The sequence below is a fragment of the Pinus tabuliformis genome, chromosome J, assembly GCF_031772625.1.
Source record: "Pinus tabuliformis cultivar Carrire ecotype Pingquan chromosome J, CPIR1, whole genome shotgun sequence".
NCBI lineage: Eukaryota > Viridiplantae > Streptophyta > Pinopsida > Pinales > Pinaceae > Pinus > Pinus tabuliformis.
Genome location: NC_142295.1, coordinates 1,470,478,543 through 1,470,496,334, shown reverse-complemented (window position 1 = coordinate 1,470,496,334; position 17,792 = coordinate 1,470,478,543). Strand labels below are relative to the sequence as shown.

At 36.6% G+C, this 17,792-nt stretch overlaps 1 protein-coding gene across 1 annotated transcript; it reads left to right on the top strand.

The window, feature by feature from the left end:
- The first annotated feature begins 330 nt into the window (after positions 1–330).
- LOC149232922 (uncharacterized) lies at positions 331–1,024 on the top strand. The gene has a single exon (XM_089379553.1). It carries the CDS (start codon positions 535–537, stop codon positions 808–810), a length of 276 nt encoding a protein of 91 aa, XP_089235679.1. The 5' UTR covers positions 331–534; the 3' UTR covers positions 811–1,024.
- Positions 1,025–17,792: the final 16,768 nt, after the last annotated feature.

Genomic DNA, 17,792 nt, shown 5'->3' with positions numbered 1-17,792 from the left:
TTAAAACTAACAGGTCACGTATAATATTATACTGTACCTCCATGCGTATGGGTTTCACTTTCTTTGAGATCAGCAGCCACCTGCAATTATCTTTAGCTCTCGTCAAATCACCGCAAATAATTATAATTCTAAGAGGAGACTTCTCTAGAATATGCTGCCCTGCCAAAAATATGATGTGAGATATCCACTCACGAGATGGATATTCTGTGTATATACTCCGTGCATCGTGAGATGCTTGCGCCACGTGTCAAGGAAGGCCAGTTTTGACCGCCTTGTAATGGTCGGCATGTAAGATGATAAGTGGGTGTCGATGTCGGGTTGAGGTCGCTCCATTACTTTTTTATTTCGAGAAGAATTGTCCACAAAACCTGTCCATTAAAAAGGATGCAATAACTCTGATTTTTAGGGGGGAGATTTGTTTGCAGAGCAGATTGATATTTGGGTTAGCAGAAGGTGGGGAGATTTGTTATCTGTTTGCAGAGCAGATTGATATTTGGGTTAGCAGAAGGTTTGGGGAATCTCTAAGTTGAAGCCATGGCGATTCGATCATCAGAGAGCAGGGCTCAGAAAGCCTTTTATGATCCTTTTTACATGGCGAGAGAAGGTCCTCAGAAGAATAATGGTGATGAGAGTCCTCGCAAGTTATTTGATGATTTCAGTGTGGCCAACCATGTTCACTTCTTGAAGCCACAGATGGTCTCTGTGAATGTGAGTAGCGTGCTTCAGAGTAACGAGAAGAATTCACAACAGCAGAATTTTCGGGGTTCGGCGTTTGGAAAGGATGAAGAAAATCATCAGCCTCAGAAATAACTTTAATGTCGACCTTACAGTCAACCTTATTTCTGCAACCCACAGGGTTTTGATAGAGTGACTGCTGGTATATATGTGCGTGTATACTTTTGTTTTTCTTTATATGATACCCAATTATGTGACTCTGGTAGAATATAACAGTAATGGATTCAACTCTTTGTTTTATGTTATGATGCTCCTCTTCTCTCTTGAGAAAGAAGGAATTTTGCGCCAAGAGCTGCTGCTTACATATTAAGCTTTGTAAATTATTTTGGAAATTGTGTGAATACAGGTTAAGGTTTGTAAATTATTTCCACTTTGGTTGAGTAGATAATTGTTATGCTAATGGGAAATCTGCTTGTATTTTTCTTGAATTGTCTTTGTTGGGAAACAGCCTTACTTAGCTCTTTATTGGTATGGAAATTGTGCGTTCTTTGTCATTTCTTGTTTGGGAAACAAAGGTGTAGCTCAAGAGTTTAAGATTGAGAAAGAGCTCTGTAATAGAGACTCTAATTTGCACTACAAATTTAATATTGTTGTTTGGGAAACAAAGGTGTAACTCAGAGTTTAAGATTCTGAAAGAGCTTTGTTTGGGAAACGAAGGTGTAGGTCAGAGTTTCAGATTCTGAAAGAGCTCTGTATTTGTTGATTAAAAGTTTGAGAAGGAATGGTTTCCCCCTTATTAAGACTCGTGTGTTCTTTAGTTATAAACATGGTGGATTTTGATTAACCCATTGTCCTAAAAATAGGCTTTAAAACGTTACTCTATTAATAAAACCCATTCTGATTTAGCAGGCTCAAGTAAAGCCTGGTTTGATATAATCAAACGCTATATTATACCCATCTAAAGCCGGGTTGGGTCTGATATATCAGACCCTATATCAAACCCAGGTTTAGATGGTTCTCAGTTGGCAGTCGGGTCTGATATATCAGACCCTATATCAAACCCAGGTTTAGATGGTTCTCAGTTGGCATTTATTGCAACCAACCCAATGTCCACTGTGACATAAACACACACAGGAGTTTATGTGCCCTGCCCTTAATGTCCACCCTAGTCTAGAACTGCTTTGAATTGGCTGTTTTCTGATATTTCAGACCCTATATCAAACCCAGGTTTAGAGGGGTCTCAGTTGGCATTTATTGCAACCAACCCAATGTCCACTGTGACATAAAAACACAAAGGAGTTTATGTGCCCTGCCCTTAATGTCCACCCTAGTCTAGAACTGCTTTGAATTGGCTGTTTTCTGATATTTCAGACCCTATATCAAACCCAGGTTTAGATGGGTCTCAGTTGGCATTTATTGCAACCAACCCAATGTCCACTGTGACATAAATATACAAAGGAATTTATGCGCCGTTAATGTCCACCCCAGTCTAGAGCTGCTTTGAATTGGCTGTTTCCCGTCACTCAAGTATAGTGAAGGGAAATTGGCATTTTTTCCCCTAAAATCTGGCAACTTTCATGAATATTTTGAATTGCAATTATCATTTTGGATTGATAGATTTGCAGATGGTTCCAATGAAAGCAAACCCAAATAGTCCAAAATATGGAATGCTTAGCCTTCTTCATACGGTGAAATTAGTTGATCATCTAACTTCCTTTATTTTAAGCAGGGTAAAAACTCCCTGGAATCATCTAATAGCGAACTTGACAATTGAGCCTCAACCAGATGACTTCAGAAACCTAGTAAAAGAATAAAGTCAGGAAACATATTAAACCTGTCGATGGCACTAAAGGCAGATAAACTCAGGGCATTAGGTGCATTAAATATTAACACTAATTTAGATTCATCTAAACCTGGGTTTGATATTAAGTCTGATGTATCAAACTGGGATTTAGATGAGTCTGGGCTACTTTAGGAATTTCAGAGAAAGTTAGTACATGGGTTTGGGTTAGTTTAGAAATTGTGAAGTTCGTTCATAGACTAAAGATTTAAAGCCTGTTCTTAAGGACAATGTTCATAATTGGAATGAACACAGGGGCCTTCAGAAGGGGGTCACTATACCTTCTTAAAAATCTTATTTTGGTGTTTCAAATTAACATATCACGAGAGTTGGACGTCCAGTAATTTCACTAAATCTACTTTGGTACTTCATATTACTTTCCACCATTTTACAAGTAACTTGTGACAGGTGCATAACAAGGAAAGTTGGAACATGTACAAGATGGGAAGTAATCCTACTCCATTCTATTTTAGTATTTCATATTATTTTCAGCAATCTACAGATAAGTTGTGTTTGGTGCATCACGTGGTTAATGGTCAAGTAATTCCACTTCAGACTATTTTGGTATTTCGTATTGTTTTCGGCAATTTTACAAATAAGTTTTGCCAGGAGCATAACAGTGTCACAGAGCTAATAGACCACCTTCATCCCAGCTGTCTAATGAACCCTCCATTTTGTCTCTATATTCGTCTTCCTAAGATCTCATGTTCCAAAACAATTGCAGAACTTGATTCCAAGGCCTGGGCATGATCTTGCGATAACCTCTGCCCTGCTTGGATTTCGCAAGTATTTCGACAGAAAGATCTTCGAAATCCATATGGGTTCAACAGCTTTATAATCCTTTTTACCCTTTTAAAGCAGGGAGAGTCAATAGGGTGTTTACACCACCCAAATTAAAGCAACACCCAAGCTATTTTAAGAAGTTGAAACACAAGGTGCAGGGAGTGAATCTTCTGAAGGGGATTCTGATAGGCCAAATCTGGCCTGATCGCTACGACTGTGAACTTCAAAAAAAAAGTGCCTTCAGTGTTACATGATAAAGCACTTGCTAATGCTAACGGCATGTATAAGTTCTTTCAGCAGGACCAATGATAGTATAAAATGGGTTAATTACCAACTGTTCTAGCACCACTTTTCACTTCAAAGTGTATATATAACAAAACAAGTATATATTAGTAATTGAAGCAAGGTTGTTTTCGAAAACTACTACCCAGCCTTACTAGATTAAGAATTCTTTGTGGACTTTTCATCAAGTCTTGTTTTGCATATTCTATTACCATTTTTTTTCTGTTGTATCAACTTGATGATTAGCACCTGTGAGGTATAGGCTAGTTGGGGTTTTAGTCCTAATTCGGTCTTCAAGTTCAAGAGGTATAGGCTAGTTGGTTTGTGTGGGGTTTAGTCCCAATCAGATCTTCATGTTCAAATCTCATGGAAAGGGTTGAGAGTGGGATTCCATTGTGGGGATAAAAAGTTTCCCAAGCGACAACCCTAACAGTATCCTGCTGTTGGGCAGATCAATCCCAGTGAGCTGTCCCAAGGGGCAAGCCAGACAGGATACTGCTGTTTGACAGATTAATCCTGGTGATCATTGACCAAGTCAGAATCCTGTTGACAGCATCACACTGTTCTACTTGTTGAGATAAAAATCAACTTGATGATGAACAGGGAATTTAAAAAAATCATTAAATCAATAACAATATGATGAACAGGGAATTTAAAAAATCATTAAATCAATAACAATATGTTTATCTGTGAAATCTCTGTACTATTAACTCATCAGCATTTCCAAGTATGATATTTCTTCTTCTCCCAAAGCTGACAAGGCTTGTCTCTGGGTTTCGCCCATAGAAATTTCCCATTTGCAAGATGAAAAATAAAGAGTTCAGGTTACCAAGATGAAAAATAAGAGTCAACCTTGACAAATATCCCTGGACTCCTGTGCTGAATAAACTCCAATGACAGTAACTGTCTTGTATCTTAATTAGCAAGGCCCAGAATTAGAGGCCATTACTCCAATTACCATCTTTGTGGAGGAGAATTCCTACAAGAGAAAATCTCATTATGCTAGCAGTGAACTTCCTCTGTATCTAGTTTGAGGAAGTACGCCATAATACCTATGCCATTTCTATCTTCTACCTGTTTTAAGCCATGGATCCCTCTTCAGAACAATGTATATGTTAGGATGAAAACAGAAATCCAAATGCACAATCATGTGTTTGTTTTGTCTCATAATCTTTTAAGAAATAATGTAATCTCTTCATATTAATGTGAATTAACGAGCAAAAAGTCCACTGGTTTCAACTATGGAGAATGATAATAGTAGCAAACCTGCATGTTCACAAAAATGTACCTTAAGAAATTAAGGGAAAACGATTCTACAAATTAATGTAGATTATTGAGCAAAATAATTTCATGATTTCAACGAAGAGCCAGTGAAACTTGTTGAGTGGGTAAAAATGGAAAAGATTGAGAAACAAGAAATAATGACTAATGATTGATCAGATGAAGGGTGATGATAAATATTCTATATGAATCATGAATTACGGTGATTTAAGTTTTCTGGTTTCACAATTATGTTTTCGATAAGGATAAGGAGTTGGGACATTATTATATATATGTATAAATATTATGTTTTCCATAAGGATAAGGAGTTTGGACATTATTATATATGTAAACTTTATAGGAATCATGAATTACGATGATTTAAGTTTTCTGGTTTCACAATTATGTTTTCGATAAGGATAAGGAGCTGGGGCGGATGGCTTTCGCTCCCCCCAGCCGAGTTCGAGTTCGAACCCTGCAGAGGTCCCCCTTCGGCGTTATGTGATGGCTTTGCCCCTTCGGCGTTATGTGATGGCTTTGCCGTATCTGTCTGCTTCGGCCGTATTCTGCCTGGCTTCGGCCTTTCTGTATTCGGGCTTAGGCCGTATTCTGTCTGGCTTCGGCCATATTGTAATCATGAAGGCTTCGGCCATATATGGATTTTCTCTTTGAAAAAAAAAGGAGCTGGGGACATTATTTACATTTGGACAACATAATTATATATGTAAATTTAGATTCGCTGATTTTTGAATTATTTTTAATTATTTTAAAAAAATAAAATAAAATTTATATATATATATATATATATATATATATCAAAATTTCATGAATAATATCATATTTTTAATATTAATAAAAATAAATATTATTAAATTAAAATAAATTATCTAAATTATAGAAATGCTGCTTTTTATTTTTAGAGATTTATTTTAGTTTAGAAATGCTTTTTATTTTTAAAGATTTATTTTAATTTGGGATGTAGGAAGAATCAATCAAATTTCTCAAAATGTATATTTTTTAGTGCAAAACTTGAAGAAAAATTCATTTGATTTCTCTCAACATTTAGATTCAATATTAAAATTAAAATGGACGGACCAATGTTAGATTCTTAATAATATTATTTATATTCTCATTCTTCATTTTACTAAAATTTTAATGCATATACTTACATGCATATAATATTAAGTTTTTATATGTTTATTAATTAAATTTAAATATAAAATTTTGAAATATTAAAATGATTCTTAAAATATGATTAGTATTTATATTTTATATATTTTTTATTATATTGAAATATTATAATTACCAATATAAAATATTATTATTTTAGAGCTAAGACTTGTGTGATCCATAATATTATTAACAATAACAACATTTTTCGAAAAAAATAACGTAAGAAATATTTATTGACGCATTATTGACGCATTTTGAACCAGCGAGTGTGGTTCATCTATGGTTCATCTTCAGAATAAGATGAGGTGCCAAATTTGGGCAATGAAATAAATAGATGTAGAGCGCTGCTAACTAGCCTTTAGCGAGTAACGGCTAGTTTGACTGAGGGCACAGAGAAGATTTGAATCAAAAAAGTGAAGGTAAATTTTATTATTTATTTTATTTTTTCATTATTTTAATAAAAATATTATAAGAAGTTATAATAAAATAATTTATTTATTTAGTGCTTTATAACCCTAATAAATATTAATTTACATAATATTAAAATCTTATTTCAAATTAAAAAGGGCACTAATAATAAAAATATGATTAATAATATAATAAAATATATAAATAAGATTAAAAAGAAATATTATAAGAAATTATAATAAAATAATTTATTTATTTAACCCTATATAACCCTAATAAATATTAATTTACATAATATTAAAATCTTATTTCAATCTCCAATTATGAATTAATAAAATAAAATTAAGACGATCACTAATAATAAAAAAATATTAATAATATTGTCAAAATATATAAATAAGATTAAAAAGAAATATTAATAAATCTAAGGGGATATTGATTTTATATATATATATATATATATATATGATAATTGTAAAATTAAAAAAGAAAATAAATAAATAGTTAATAAAAAATTATTATTATTATTATTTTAAGGAAGAAAGCTCAGGAATCGAGCATCTGTTGATGTTCCAACCATCATCTCTATTTAGATTAACAAGACGATTTTCAATTTCCAGGGCCAACTTGAATTTACGATGATGAAAATGGTTGATCCTCGCAATGACCCTAGCGTCTTCGATGCAGATGTGATGATTGATTTTTTCTGCATGCTCTGCCAAGGCGGAGGAGCGTGACCTTCCATGCTTGATGTCTGCAGCATGTTCACAAATCCTTTGATTAATAGAATGATCAGTCTCCCCAATATAAGGAGTTCCACACAAATAGGGAATGATGTAAACCCCCTTCCCATCCTTTGGGTTAACCGGGTTTTTAACAGAACGAAGAGAACTTCAAATAGTGTTAAGGGGTTTAAAAGAGGAATGAATCTTATGTTTTCCAAGACCCTAGTGATTTTATCTGTGGTCCCTTGAATAAAAGGAAGATGAACCCCAAAAAACCAATCCTTGGGGTCAATCTTATTCTTAGGACCTTTTTCAGCATTTTGAAAAGCCCTAAGACTTTGAGACCTGCTATAACCATTTTTATTAAAGATTTTAAGGAGGTGGTTCTTTTCATTTTCAAGGTGATTTTCGTCAGAAACCTGCAACGCTAGAGTGGCTAAGGTGTTGAGAACGCCTAACTTTTGATCAGGAAAATGATGGGAACTAGCATGCAGATATTGCTCTATGTGAGTTTTCTTTCGAAAGACTTGATGAGAAAAAGAATCGTCATCCTTTTTTGAGATAAGGACGTCAAGAAAGGGAAGGCTACCATCAACTTCAAATTCCATAGTGAACTTTATGAAACTTGATTGACTATTAAGATGATGGAAAAACAACTCCAACTTCTCTTTACCGTGAGACTAGATGACACAAGTGTCATCCACAAACCTTTTCCAAAGTTTGGGTTGGTAAAGAGCAGAAGACAAGGCTTTGGATTCAAAATCCTCCATGAAGAGATTGGCCACAACCGGGGAAAGGGGAGAACCCATAGCCACACCGTAGGTTTGCTCATAGAATTCACCCTCAAAACTAAAGAAAGTAGAGGTGAGACAAATTTTAACTAAAAACGCAGTATCAGGATCAGTGATGCGATTGATAACATCAATGGCCTCATTAATGGGGATATTAGTGAATAAGGAAACTACATCAAAACTCACTCGCTGATCCTCAGGGCCAAAACTAAAATCTTTTAACTCGTTAACGAATGATGATGAATTTTTAACAAAGGATTTAGTCCGGCCTAGGAGAGGTTTGAGCTTGTTAGCAAGAAATTTCGCTAAAACATAAGTAGACCCACCAATAGTATTGACAATGGGGCGAAGAGGGAACCCCTCTTTATGGATCTTGGGGAGACCATAGATTCTGGGAATAAGGGGGTTGCTTTCGATAAGCTTCTTGCTAAGGGACATTGAAATAAGATTTTAATATTATGTAAATTAATATTTATTAGGGTTATAAAGGGTTAAATAAATTAATTATTTTATTATAACCTCTTATATTATTTCTTTTTAATCTTATTTATTATTTTTGATCATATTATTAATCCTCTTTTTATTACTAGTGACCTTTTTTAATTTAATTTTAATTTGAAATAAGATTTTAATGTTATGTAAATTAATATTTATTAGGGTTATAAAGCTCTAAATAAATTAATTATTTTATTATAACCTCTTAATTTTTATCAAAATAATGAAAAAATAAAATTATTTAATTTATTTACCTTAATTTTTTTTTATTCAAATCTTTTCTCTGCCCAAACTAGTCGTTACTTGCTAACAGCTAGTTAGTAGCTCTCTACATCTATTTATTTCATTGCCCAGATTTGACACTCGAAGATAAACCACATTCACTGGTTGGAAATGCGTCCATTTCTTAAGTGATTTTTTCCGAAAGATGTTGTTAATAATATTATTATTTTAATTTATTTTAATGTAATATACTTATTATAATTTTTTTATAAATAATTTGTAATTTTATTAATAAAACAAAATTAATATATATATTACCTTTTTAATTGAATTTATATATATATTTTATTAATATTATTTATTGAAAATTTTATTTTATGGATATCACATTACATTTAACGTTATTTTATTTAACATGGATATTGAAATATTTTGTTTATGATGAATATTAATTTTATTTGTTTTTTAACTTTTATTTTTTATTTTTATAGATAAATATATATAAAGTTAGTATTGAAATATGTTAATAACATAGATATTCAAATATTTATTTAAAAGGGATATTGAAATACTTTTTAAAAGTAAAGGAATTACACTCCTCACTGATATTTAAAAGTAGAATTTAAATTAATATTAATAATAAAATATTGATATAAATTTATGTTATTTAATATGGACATTGAATATTTAACCCCTGCGCGCGCTCCGTGACGGCTCTGAACCCCTGCTGAACTGGGCGTGGCCAATCCGTTTGCTTGACAGATCGGATCAGAGAACCAGGAACAGTTCTGAATCAGATTATCGGGATTGATCAGATTTGATGCATGGGGCTTTCGCCCTGATCACAGCTTTCTCCGAATGGCGAAAGAGGGCGAGCCCCTGCCTTCAGACTTAGATGCCTTCCGAGCCCTGGTTGCTGCATCAGAAAAGCGACCGATCCCGCTCTCGCAACAAAAGTTTGTGAAAAAGCTGGACAGCATTCCCTCGGTGTCTCTACCGGCAGAAGAAGCATGCAGAACAGCATTAAATCTAGCTGAAAGGGGTCTAATAGGCCAGTTCACAGGGCTATGGCCATCCCCGAAGGCAGTAGATGAATGGGTCAATCGAAATTGGATCCCGCTGGTCAAGGAAGGTATAAAAAGTCATTTTGTAGGCAAAGGGTTTTTTGTATTCGTGTTTGATAGCGAAGAAGATCGAAGCTTGATCTTCAGAAATGGTCCCTATTTTATGGGGCCACGAGGGTTATACTTGAACAAATGGCATCCGGATTTTGATCCTGCTCAAGACGTTCCCACAGCGGTTCCAGTTTGGGTGCGCCTTCCACATCTCCCTCTCCATTGCTGGAGTCAGAGCTCGCTGAAATCCATCGGCAATGCCCTAGGCAGATATATAGATCAGGCTCCGAGAAAGGATCAGTTCTCTTGCGCACGCATCTGCGTGGAAGTCGACCTAGAGGTCGGGCTCCCCGAAGCTATCAAGCTAACAGTGGCCGACTGGTCGCACATCCAGGAACTAGACTATGAGCAGTTGCCTTTTAAATGCCGGCACTGCCACGAATACGGGCATTTTGTAAGGTACTGCAAAAAAAAATGGAGGAAACAGCAGAAAAAGAAAAAGGTGATCAATGGAAGCAAGCAAAGAGAACAGCGAGTAGCAGGCAGAACAATAAAAACAAAACAAAAGAGACAGCGAACAAATCAGGGCTTGAAGACACAAATAATCAAAATAGTGGAAGTAGAGAAGCTGAAAGCAGTGCTGGAGACAAAAATCCCTTCGAATCCCTCACTCCTCCGGAAGATCTACCAGAGGCTGAACCAGAAGATCCACCGCAGAAGAACAACGAAGATATACAAGAACCAGGTAATATTCGAAATCCGAATTTCAGCTACACTCCCTCTCCTTCTTATGCAGACATAATAAAACAAAAAAAGAAGAACCAAGAATATGCGGGTTCATCTGATGAAGAGATACTTGAAAGGCCACTAAAAAAAGTGGGTAGAAGAACAAATAGGGAAACCAGAGAAGAAGAATCAGAAAGGCAGAAAACCCTAGGCAGTCAAGCCACCATAGAAATGTCCATAGGGAGAAACACAAGACCAAGGGCGTCCAAGCCAGGAGGCCCCCCTTCATCAAGTGGTAAATGATGCAGTTGATCTCCTGGAACTGTAGGGGGCTGGGTAATCCCAATAAGGCAGAGGCTATCAAGGACTTACTGAAAATGGAAACCGCAGACATCCTAATGCTCCAGGAGACCAAGATAGAAGGGGAAGCCCTTCTAAACACTAGCATGCTGAAATGGAAATATGACTCAGGAAAGACTGTCAGTGCAAGGGGATCGGCCGGTGGAATAGGCACGTTTTGGTCAAAAAGCTCATTCACCTTGGAACGATCCACAGAGACCCAACATTGGATCCACACAGATCTGCGACACACTGTAAGCAATCTCTCCTTGGCTCTTTTTAATTTGTATGTTCCTGTCCACTATGAAGAAAAGAGAGAGTGTTGGAGGACACTAATGGACTATTTAGAACAGATCAACCCTACAAACATAGTCATTGGAGGGGATCTGAATATCATTCTAGACCCCAAAGAAAAAAGAGGAGGGATTTATTCTAGAGACCCCTTCGTCAACACTGTGGGCAATCTGATTTTACAGTGGGACTTAGTTGACTTCAAACCTATAAAAGGCAAATACACCTGGTCCAACAACAGATCAGGAGAAAATCAAATCTCAGCTAGGCTGGACAGGTTTCTCATCAGCAGTACATTAATGCTGGACAATAGAATGGTTTTCTCCAAGATCCTCCCCAAGCTTACATCGGATCACAAGCCAGTTCTACTTTGTATTAAAAAAGAAGAAGATCTCGGCCCTCTTCCTTTTCGCTTCAGCCCTCTCTGGGCAGGCAAAGACGGATTCTATGAAACTGTTCAAACGGCCTGGAGGATAGCTGTTTATGGATCCCCAAGTTATGTGTGGGAACAAAAAATAAAAAACACCAAAAAAGCTCTGAAAGATTGGATAAAAAAATCTTTGCAAACCCCAACTAGCCAAAGGAAGGAAGCAGTTCTTCAGCTGGAAAGAGTCCAATTCGAAATGGAGGAGAAAGATCCCTCTCCCACAGATTTAGACATAGAAAAAACTGCCCAAAGGAAAGCATATTGTTGTTTCAGAACTGAAGAAGAATACTGGCGTTTAAAGTCCAGAAGTTTGTGGCTCAAATCTGGAGACAGGAACACCAAATACTTTCATAGACAGTGCAGGGCACGAGTTTCCCGTAATCACATAGCAGAGATAACTAGCACAACCGGACAGGTGTATAATGGATTTTCACAAATCAAAGAAGCAGCGGTCACTCACTTTCAGAATCTTTTAAGTGCGGAAAGAAATGGAAATGAGGAGGACGCAGAGGAGTTCCTCTCAACCATCCCAAACCTAGTCAATGAGGAGGACAACGATTCTCTGTTGAGCCCAGTGACAGAAGAGGAGATAACCAATGTAGTTTGGTCCATGGAACCGGATAAAGCTCCAGGACCCGATGGGTTCTCAGCGCACTTCTACAGAATCTGTTGGGAAATCATAAAAAACGACCTATTCAGAATGGTAAGAGGAATCTTGAGGAAGGCAAAAATAGGTGGAGGAATAAACTCTACCTTCCTAGCCTTAATTCCCAAGGAAACAAACCCAAGGACCTTTGACAGATATAGGCCGATTTCTCTCTGCAACTTATCTTATAAGATTGTGGCCAAGCTGCTGGCCAACAGAATCAAGCCTCTCCTCCCAAAACTCATCTCTCAGGCACAAGGAGGATTCGTAAAAGGCAGACAAATTCTGGACAATGTCATCCAGATTCAAGAAGCTCTCCATTGCAGCCTAAAATGGAAAGAACAAGGTATGATCATTAAATTGGATATGTGCAATGCCTTTGATCGTGTTAATCGCTCCTTTTTGTTCAGGGTTCTAGCAGCTTTTGGCTTTAAACAGGATTTCATAAACCTTATCAAGGCTTGTACATAAAACGTCTGGATCGCCCCAATGGTGAACGGCAGACCAACAGAATTTTTTCAAGCAACCAGGGGATTGAGGCAGGGCTGCCCTCTTTCGCCCTACCTATACATCTTGATGGCAGACGTTCTAAGTCGTAAGCTAACCCAAGAGAAACAAGTCGGTACCATTCCAGGGATAAGGATAGTTCAAGGCATAGCCCCGGTGAATCATGCACTATTCGCAGATGATTCAATTCTGCTGGGGGGCGCATCCATAAGAATTGCAAGCGCTTTTAAAACCATTCTTCAACAGTACTGCAACATCACCGGTGCATTAGTCAGCGAAAGGAAAAGTGCAATATACAGTTGGAATATCGATCAGCACGCTACAGACAGAATTGCCAACGTTCTGGGGTTCAAAGGATATGCTCTGTGGGAAAAAATCAAATATCTCGGCTTACCATTGACGAGGGGCTCCAATCGAAATCAACTGTGGGAAGAAGTGATATCTAAATTCAAAAATAAGATAACAGCGTGGGGCGGAGTTTGGCTCACCACCGGAGGCAAACTCACCCTCATCCGATCCGTGCTCTCTGCCCTGCCCACATATCAAGCCTCGCTGCTGCTGGCTCCAAAACAAATCACTGACCAAATTTCCAGCATCATTCGAAACTTTCTCTGGAGCGGAGGGAAAGGTAACAAAGATCGCTTCCATCTCATCAAATGGGAGACAGTGAAACGCCCAATAGCTGAAGGCGGACTTCAGATCCGCGATCCCCAACATGCAAATCTGGCATTGGGAGGCAAACTCCTGTGGCAATTAATCACAGAGCCTTCGCACCCAATCAGTCAGTTGCTGAACCTCAAATATTTACAAAAGCAACCAATCTCATCTTTCAATCCAGCGCAATCCCCAAGAGGAACGCAGGCCTGGAGGCTGTGTTGCAGAGGGATCGAATTCTTCCGAAACCATTTATACAAAATCCCTGGGAATGGCAAAAATTCGCTACTATGGAAAGAACGAATCATGAATCACTCCCCTCTCTCAACCATCAACGAAATAGCAGAGTTGAGAGCCTGGTTAATCTCAAAAGGAGTAAGGAAAATTGAGGATATAGCAGAGTGGGACCTCAATGGCAACTGGCAGCGTTGGACATTGCCAATCATCCCAACCCACTTAAAAGAACAGTCAAAAATTCTGTTAGAGGCAATAACAGATTTTACACCTGTGCATAAGGAAGAGGAAGATCAATGGGGATGGGGAAAAACAGGAGAGTATACGGTCAAACAAGGCTACTTTCAAATGCAAGGAAAACAGGAGTCACAGTACCCGGAATCAGTTTGGAAACAGATATGGGAAAACTTCAGCATCCCCAAGATTAACTTCTTCAGTTGGACCTTATTCCACAATAAAATCTTGACCGGAGACAATTTGTGCAAAAGAAACTTTGCAGGCCCGCATCGTTGTGCCCTCTGCAAGAACGCTTCAGAAACTGCAGTCCATTTGTTTATTGACTGTGAGTATGCACAGAAAGTGTGGAACAGCTTCTTAATAGGGCTGAATGTGAGTCCCCCAACACGCTGTCAGATCACAGAATTGTTTTTGACATGGAAAACTCGGTACCCCCACAGCATCAACGAAAAATCTCTTTGGCACAAGTTATGGACTGCTGCACCGAAATATGTTTGTTGGAAGTTGTGGCTCTCCAGGAATGAAGCTGTCTTCAACCAAAAAGACATAAATGCAGAAGCAGTAGCAAGGCAGGCCAAGGATCTCCTCTTAGAAACTCTGAGACAAACTATTGTCAAAGACAGCAACCTCAGAAATGAAGAAAAGACGTGGCTGGAAGGCTATACACCCATGCCAATTACACATGCCATCATCCGCCCAAACCACAAGGAAAACTGGCAGTACAGAGACAACTCGGACAATTTTCAGAATTGGTGGAAGTCACAAGGTAAATGTACAATCTTCTTCGATGGGGCTTCGAAGGGAAATCCAGGCAGGTTAGGAGCAGGGGGAGTCATTTACTTTCAGAATGGCAGAAAAGAGGAATTCAGTTGGGGACTTGGGCTAAAAACCAACAATCAAGCGGAAGCACTCAGTCTATTAAAAGCTTGTCAACTGACCAGAAAAGGAAACGCAAATGAAATTATAGTTTTTGGAGATTCAGAACTGCTAATAAGGTCTCTAATACACAAGAAAAGCCTCAAAGATCCAGTTCTAAACAAGCAGCTAGCAAGAGTAAACAGATTAATGAAGGAATTCTCATCAGCACATCTCTTCCATATCCTCAGAGATTTAAACACTGAAGCAGAAAGGTTAGCAAATGCAGGATGCAATCTTGAAAAAAGTATGATCAGCATAAATGCAGAGACTCCGAAAATGGCAATCATTCCTTAGGAGTACTAGAAAAACAGAGAAAAGCTATGAAAGTGATTTGTAATTCTTGCTTGGCTTTGGCCTCAAATAAATAAAAATACTTGTTTCAGTTAAAAAAAAAAAATATGGACATTGAAATATTTTATTTATGGCTAATATTAGCTTGTTATAATAAAAAATTTGAAACACCAGATGTCAATTTTATATTGAACAAGTAGTGAATTAAGTATTTCTTTCATACTTGAGTGTAATATTTGTGTTATTTTAAGTTGCATGTGTCAAACTCAATATTGAATAGTGAAGGAGTTATAAATCTCTCGCATACTAAAAAGTAATAACCAATTATATTCTGGTCTATTTATAAAAGTAGTATAAAATTAAAATAAATATTGAAGTTTTTATTTATGTTCGACATTAAAATCATTTTTAATTTTTAATTTGTTAATAAAAAATATTTTATTATTTTTAAATATAATTTTATTAGACAACATCCCTTATAGATCTTTTGGCACTAAGCTGTAAAACACTTCTCTATCCAATTATTAGATATTGGGCAATTATTAGATATTGGGATGTTGAAAAACTCTTTCTAAAAAAATCTCAAATTCCTCATAAAACATGAACTTCCTAATCAAACATGTTCATGTTCATAAAAAAAAAATGACGAGTCAGATGATAAGTCAAACAATGTTATCCTTTGATATTTTATTCTTGGATGTTCAAGATCTTCAGGGTAGCCATCCTTGGACAATATTATTATGTGGCTTTAGTCCTTCAAACTAAACATTATGGCTTTTCCCTTACACAAACGTCATTGCTTCATCCCTTCACAGAAACGTTGTGACCTCGATTACATAAATGTTGTAGCTTTGGCCCTTCACGTAAACATGGATTTGACCCTTCATGCAAAGGTTGTGACTTCAATTCTTTACAAAAAAAAAATTGGAACTTCAGCCCCTTCAATCAAATGCGTGAAAATATATGGCTTCAATCAAACATAGTGGCTTCAGTCCCTTCAATCAAATGCATGCACATATATGAATTTGGCCCTTCATGCAAACACTGTGACTTCAACCCCTTCAATATGTTGAGAAACCAAGTGTAGTAAGATTAGGTTTGATTTCTTTATCTTGATAATTACTCGTGAATGTTAAATCTCTTATCATTATTTCTTATGTGTTCATTAAGAAATTACATAAATGTTAAGTTTTTCAAGAAAAATAAAAAGACATGAGACACCAAAATTAAGCTCCAAGCTAAGGGAAAACACCATAAGGGGAAAACCCAACAATACTTCTCTTGTAGAATCAAGTCAAAATGAGATATCCAAGACTAAGACTACCACAAAAAATGCCAAATCCAGCCTTCCTCCAAGTCACCTCGAAGAGTCAAAGTCATCACAGGTTCAACCTGATCCAGTTTTGGTCGTCTTGAAATTTCGTGCCTATGGTAGCACTAAAAATTTTAGTTTGTTCACAAAATTTTATCTTCACACATGCGAGTTTTCAGCGTAAAAAATTTAGACCAAAAAATGGATATTCTTCTTGTTTTTAGCTTGACTTTCACTCTCCTTTGACTCGTCATTCTCTTCTCCTTTTATAGGTTTAGATATACTTATTGTTGTATGATTGGATGATCTTTCAAGTGAGTCAAACTACCTCATATATATAGCTATCTAGGAGGTTCGAATAGATGTCATTCTAGAGGGTCAAGCTGACTTGTTCCAAGGAGGCATGGCTTGACATTTTGTGGACTAATGACTCAACATAAAAATTAATTATTTTTCTTACAAATGTCCAAATGGGACATGACTCAAATACATTGTTTTTACTCATAATAAGTTTTTCTTTGACTATTTTTGACTCTCTAAGCATGGATAACATGATTTGACCAAAACTAATAATAATGAATAAATACATCAATAATAGATTTATATTACATGACAAAGACCAACTCTAGTTACAACAACACAATCAAATGCATGGACATATATGGCTTCATCCCTTCAATCGAACAATATGTGGCTTTGTCTTTCCAAACAACATTGTGGCTTCACATGGTTGTGGTCCTTTAATATGTGGCTTTGGTTTTTTCAAACAAATATTATGGCTTCGCTTGGCTTCGTCCCTTCAATATGTGGCTTTGGATTTTTCAAATACATGCTATGGCTTCATCACGATTTGTGTAGAAATTCTGACTGTAGATTAACCTAATAATGCAATATAACTAAAGAAAAATACTTTAATCTACTTCTACAATAAATTTTGCGGAAGCTTAAAAGATTTGAGCAATATCAAGTTGTACACATATAACCAGAAGAAGAATCAATGCACATGAAACATAGAAGAATACTCAAGGGAAAGCCTTAGCTAAAAACCCCACTATCTGTATTATCATATAAGTGGAAATATATCAGGATTACACAAAACCTTAGCTCTCACAGCTAGCCAGCTCTCAGTACAATCCCTCACAGATGCTCACAGACAAAATACACTGCTCATAAGCCTTCTCCTCTGCCCTCCAAGCTCATATTTCCTTACGATGTTTCTCCTGGGTGATCCTACTGTTACCAAGTGTAACACTGATCACTCACACTAATCTCACACCCTGTAAAACTGTGCAATACTCAAGGAATGAATTCTTTCTGCATGCATGAGTTGTGTTTATAGGAAAACACATGCAACTGATAGTACATTATCCCTGTCTTTAATCTCAATTGTTGGAAATAATACTGAGAGGGGGGGTGAATCAGTATTATTCAAGTCAATAAT

Excerpts from the sequence above, each read along its gene's own strand:
- LOC149232922 (XM_089379553.1), top strand. The coding sequence starts at position 535 with ATGGCGATTCGATCATCAGAGAGCAGGGCTCAGAAAGCCTTTTATGAT.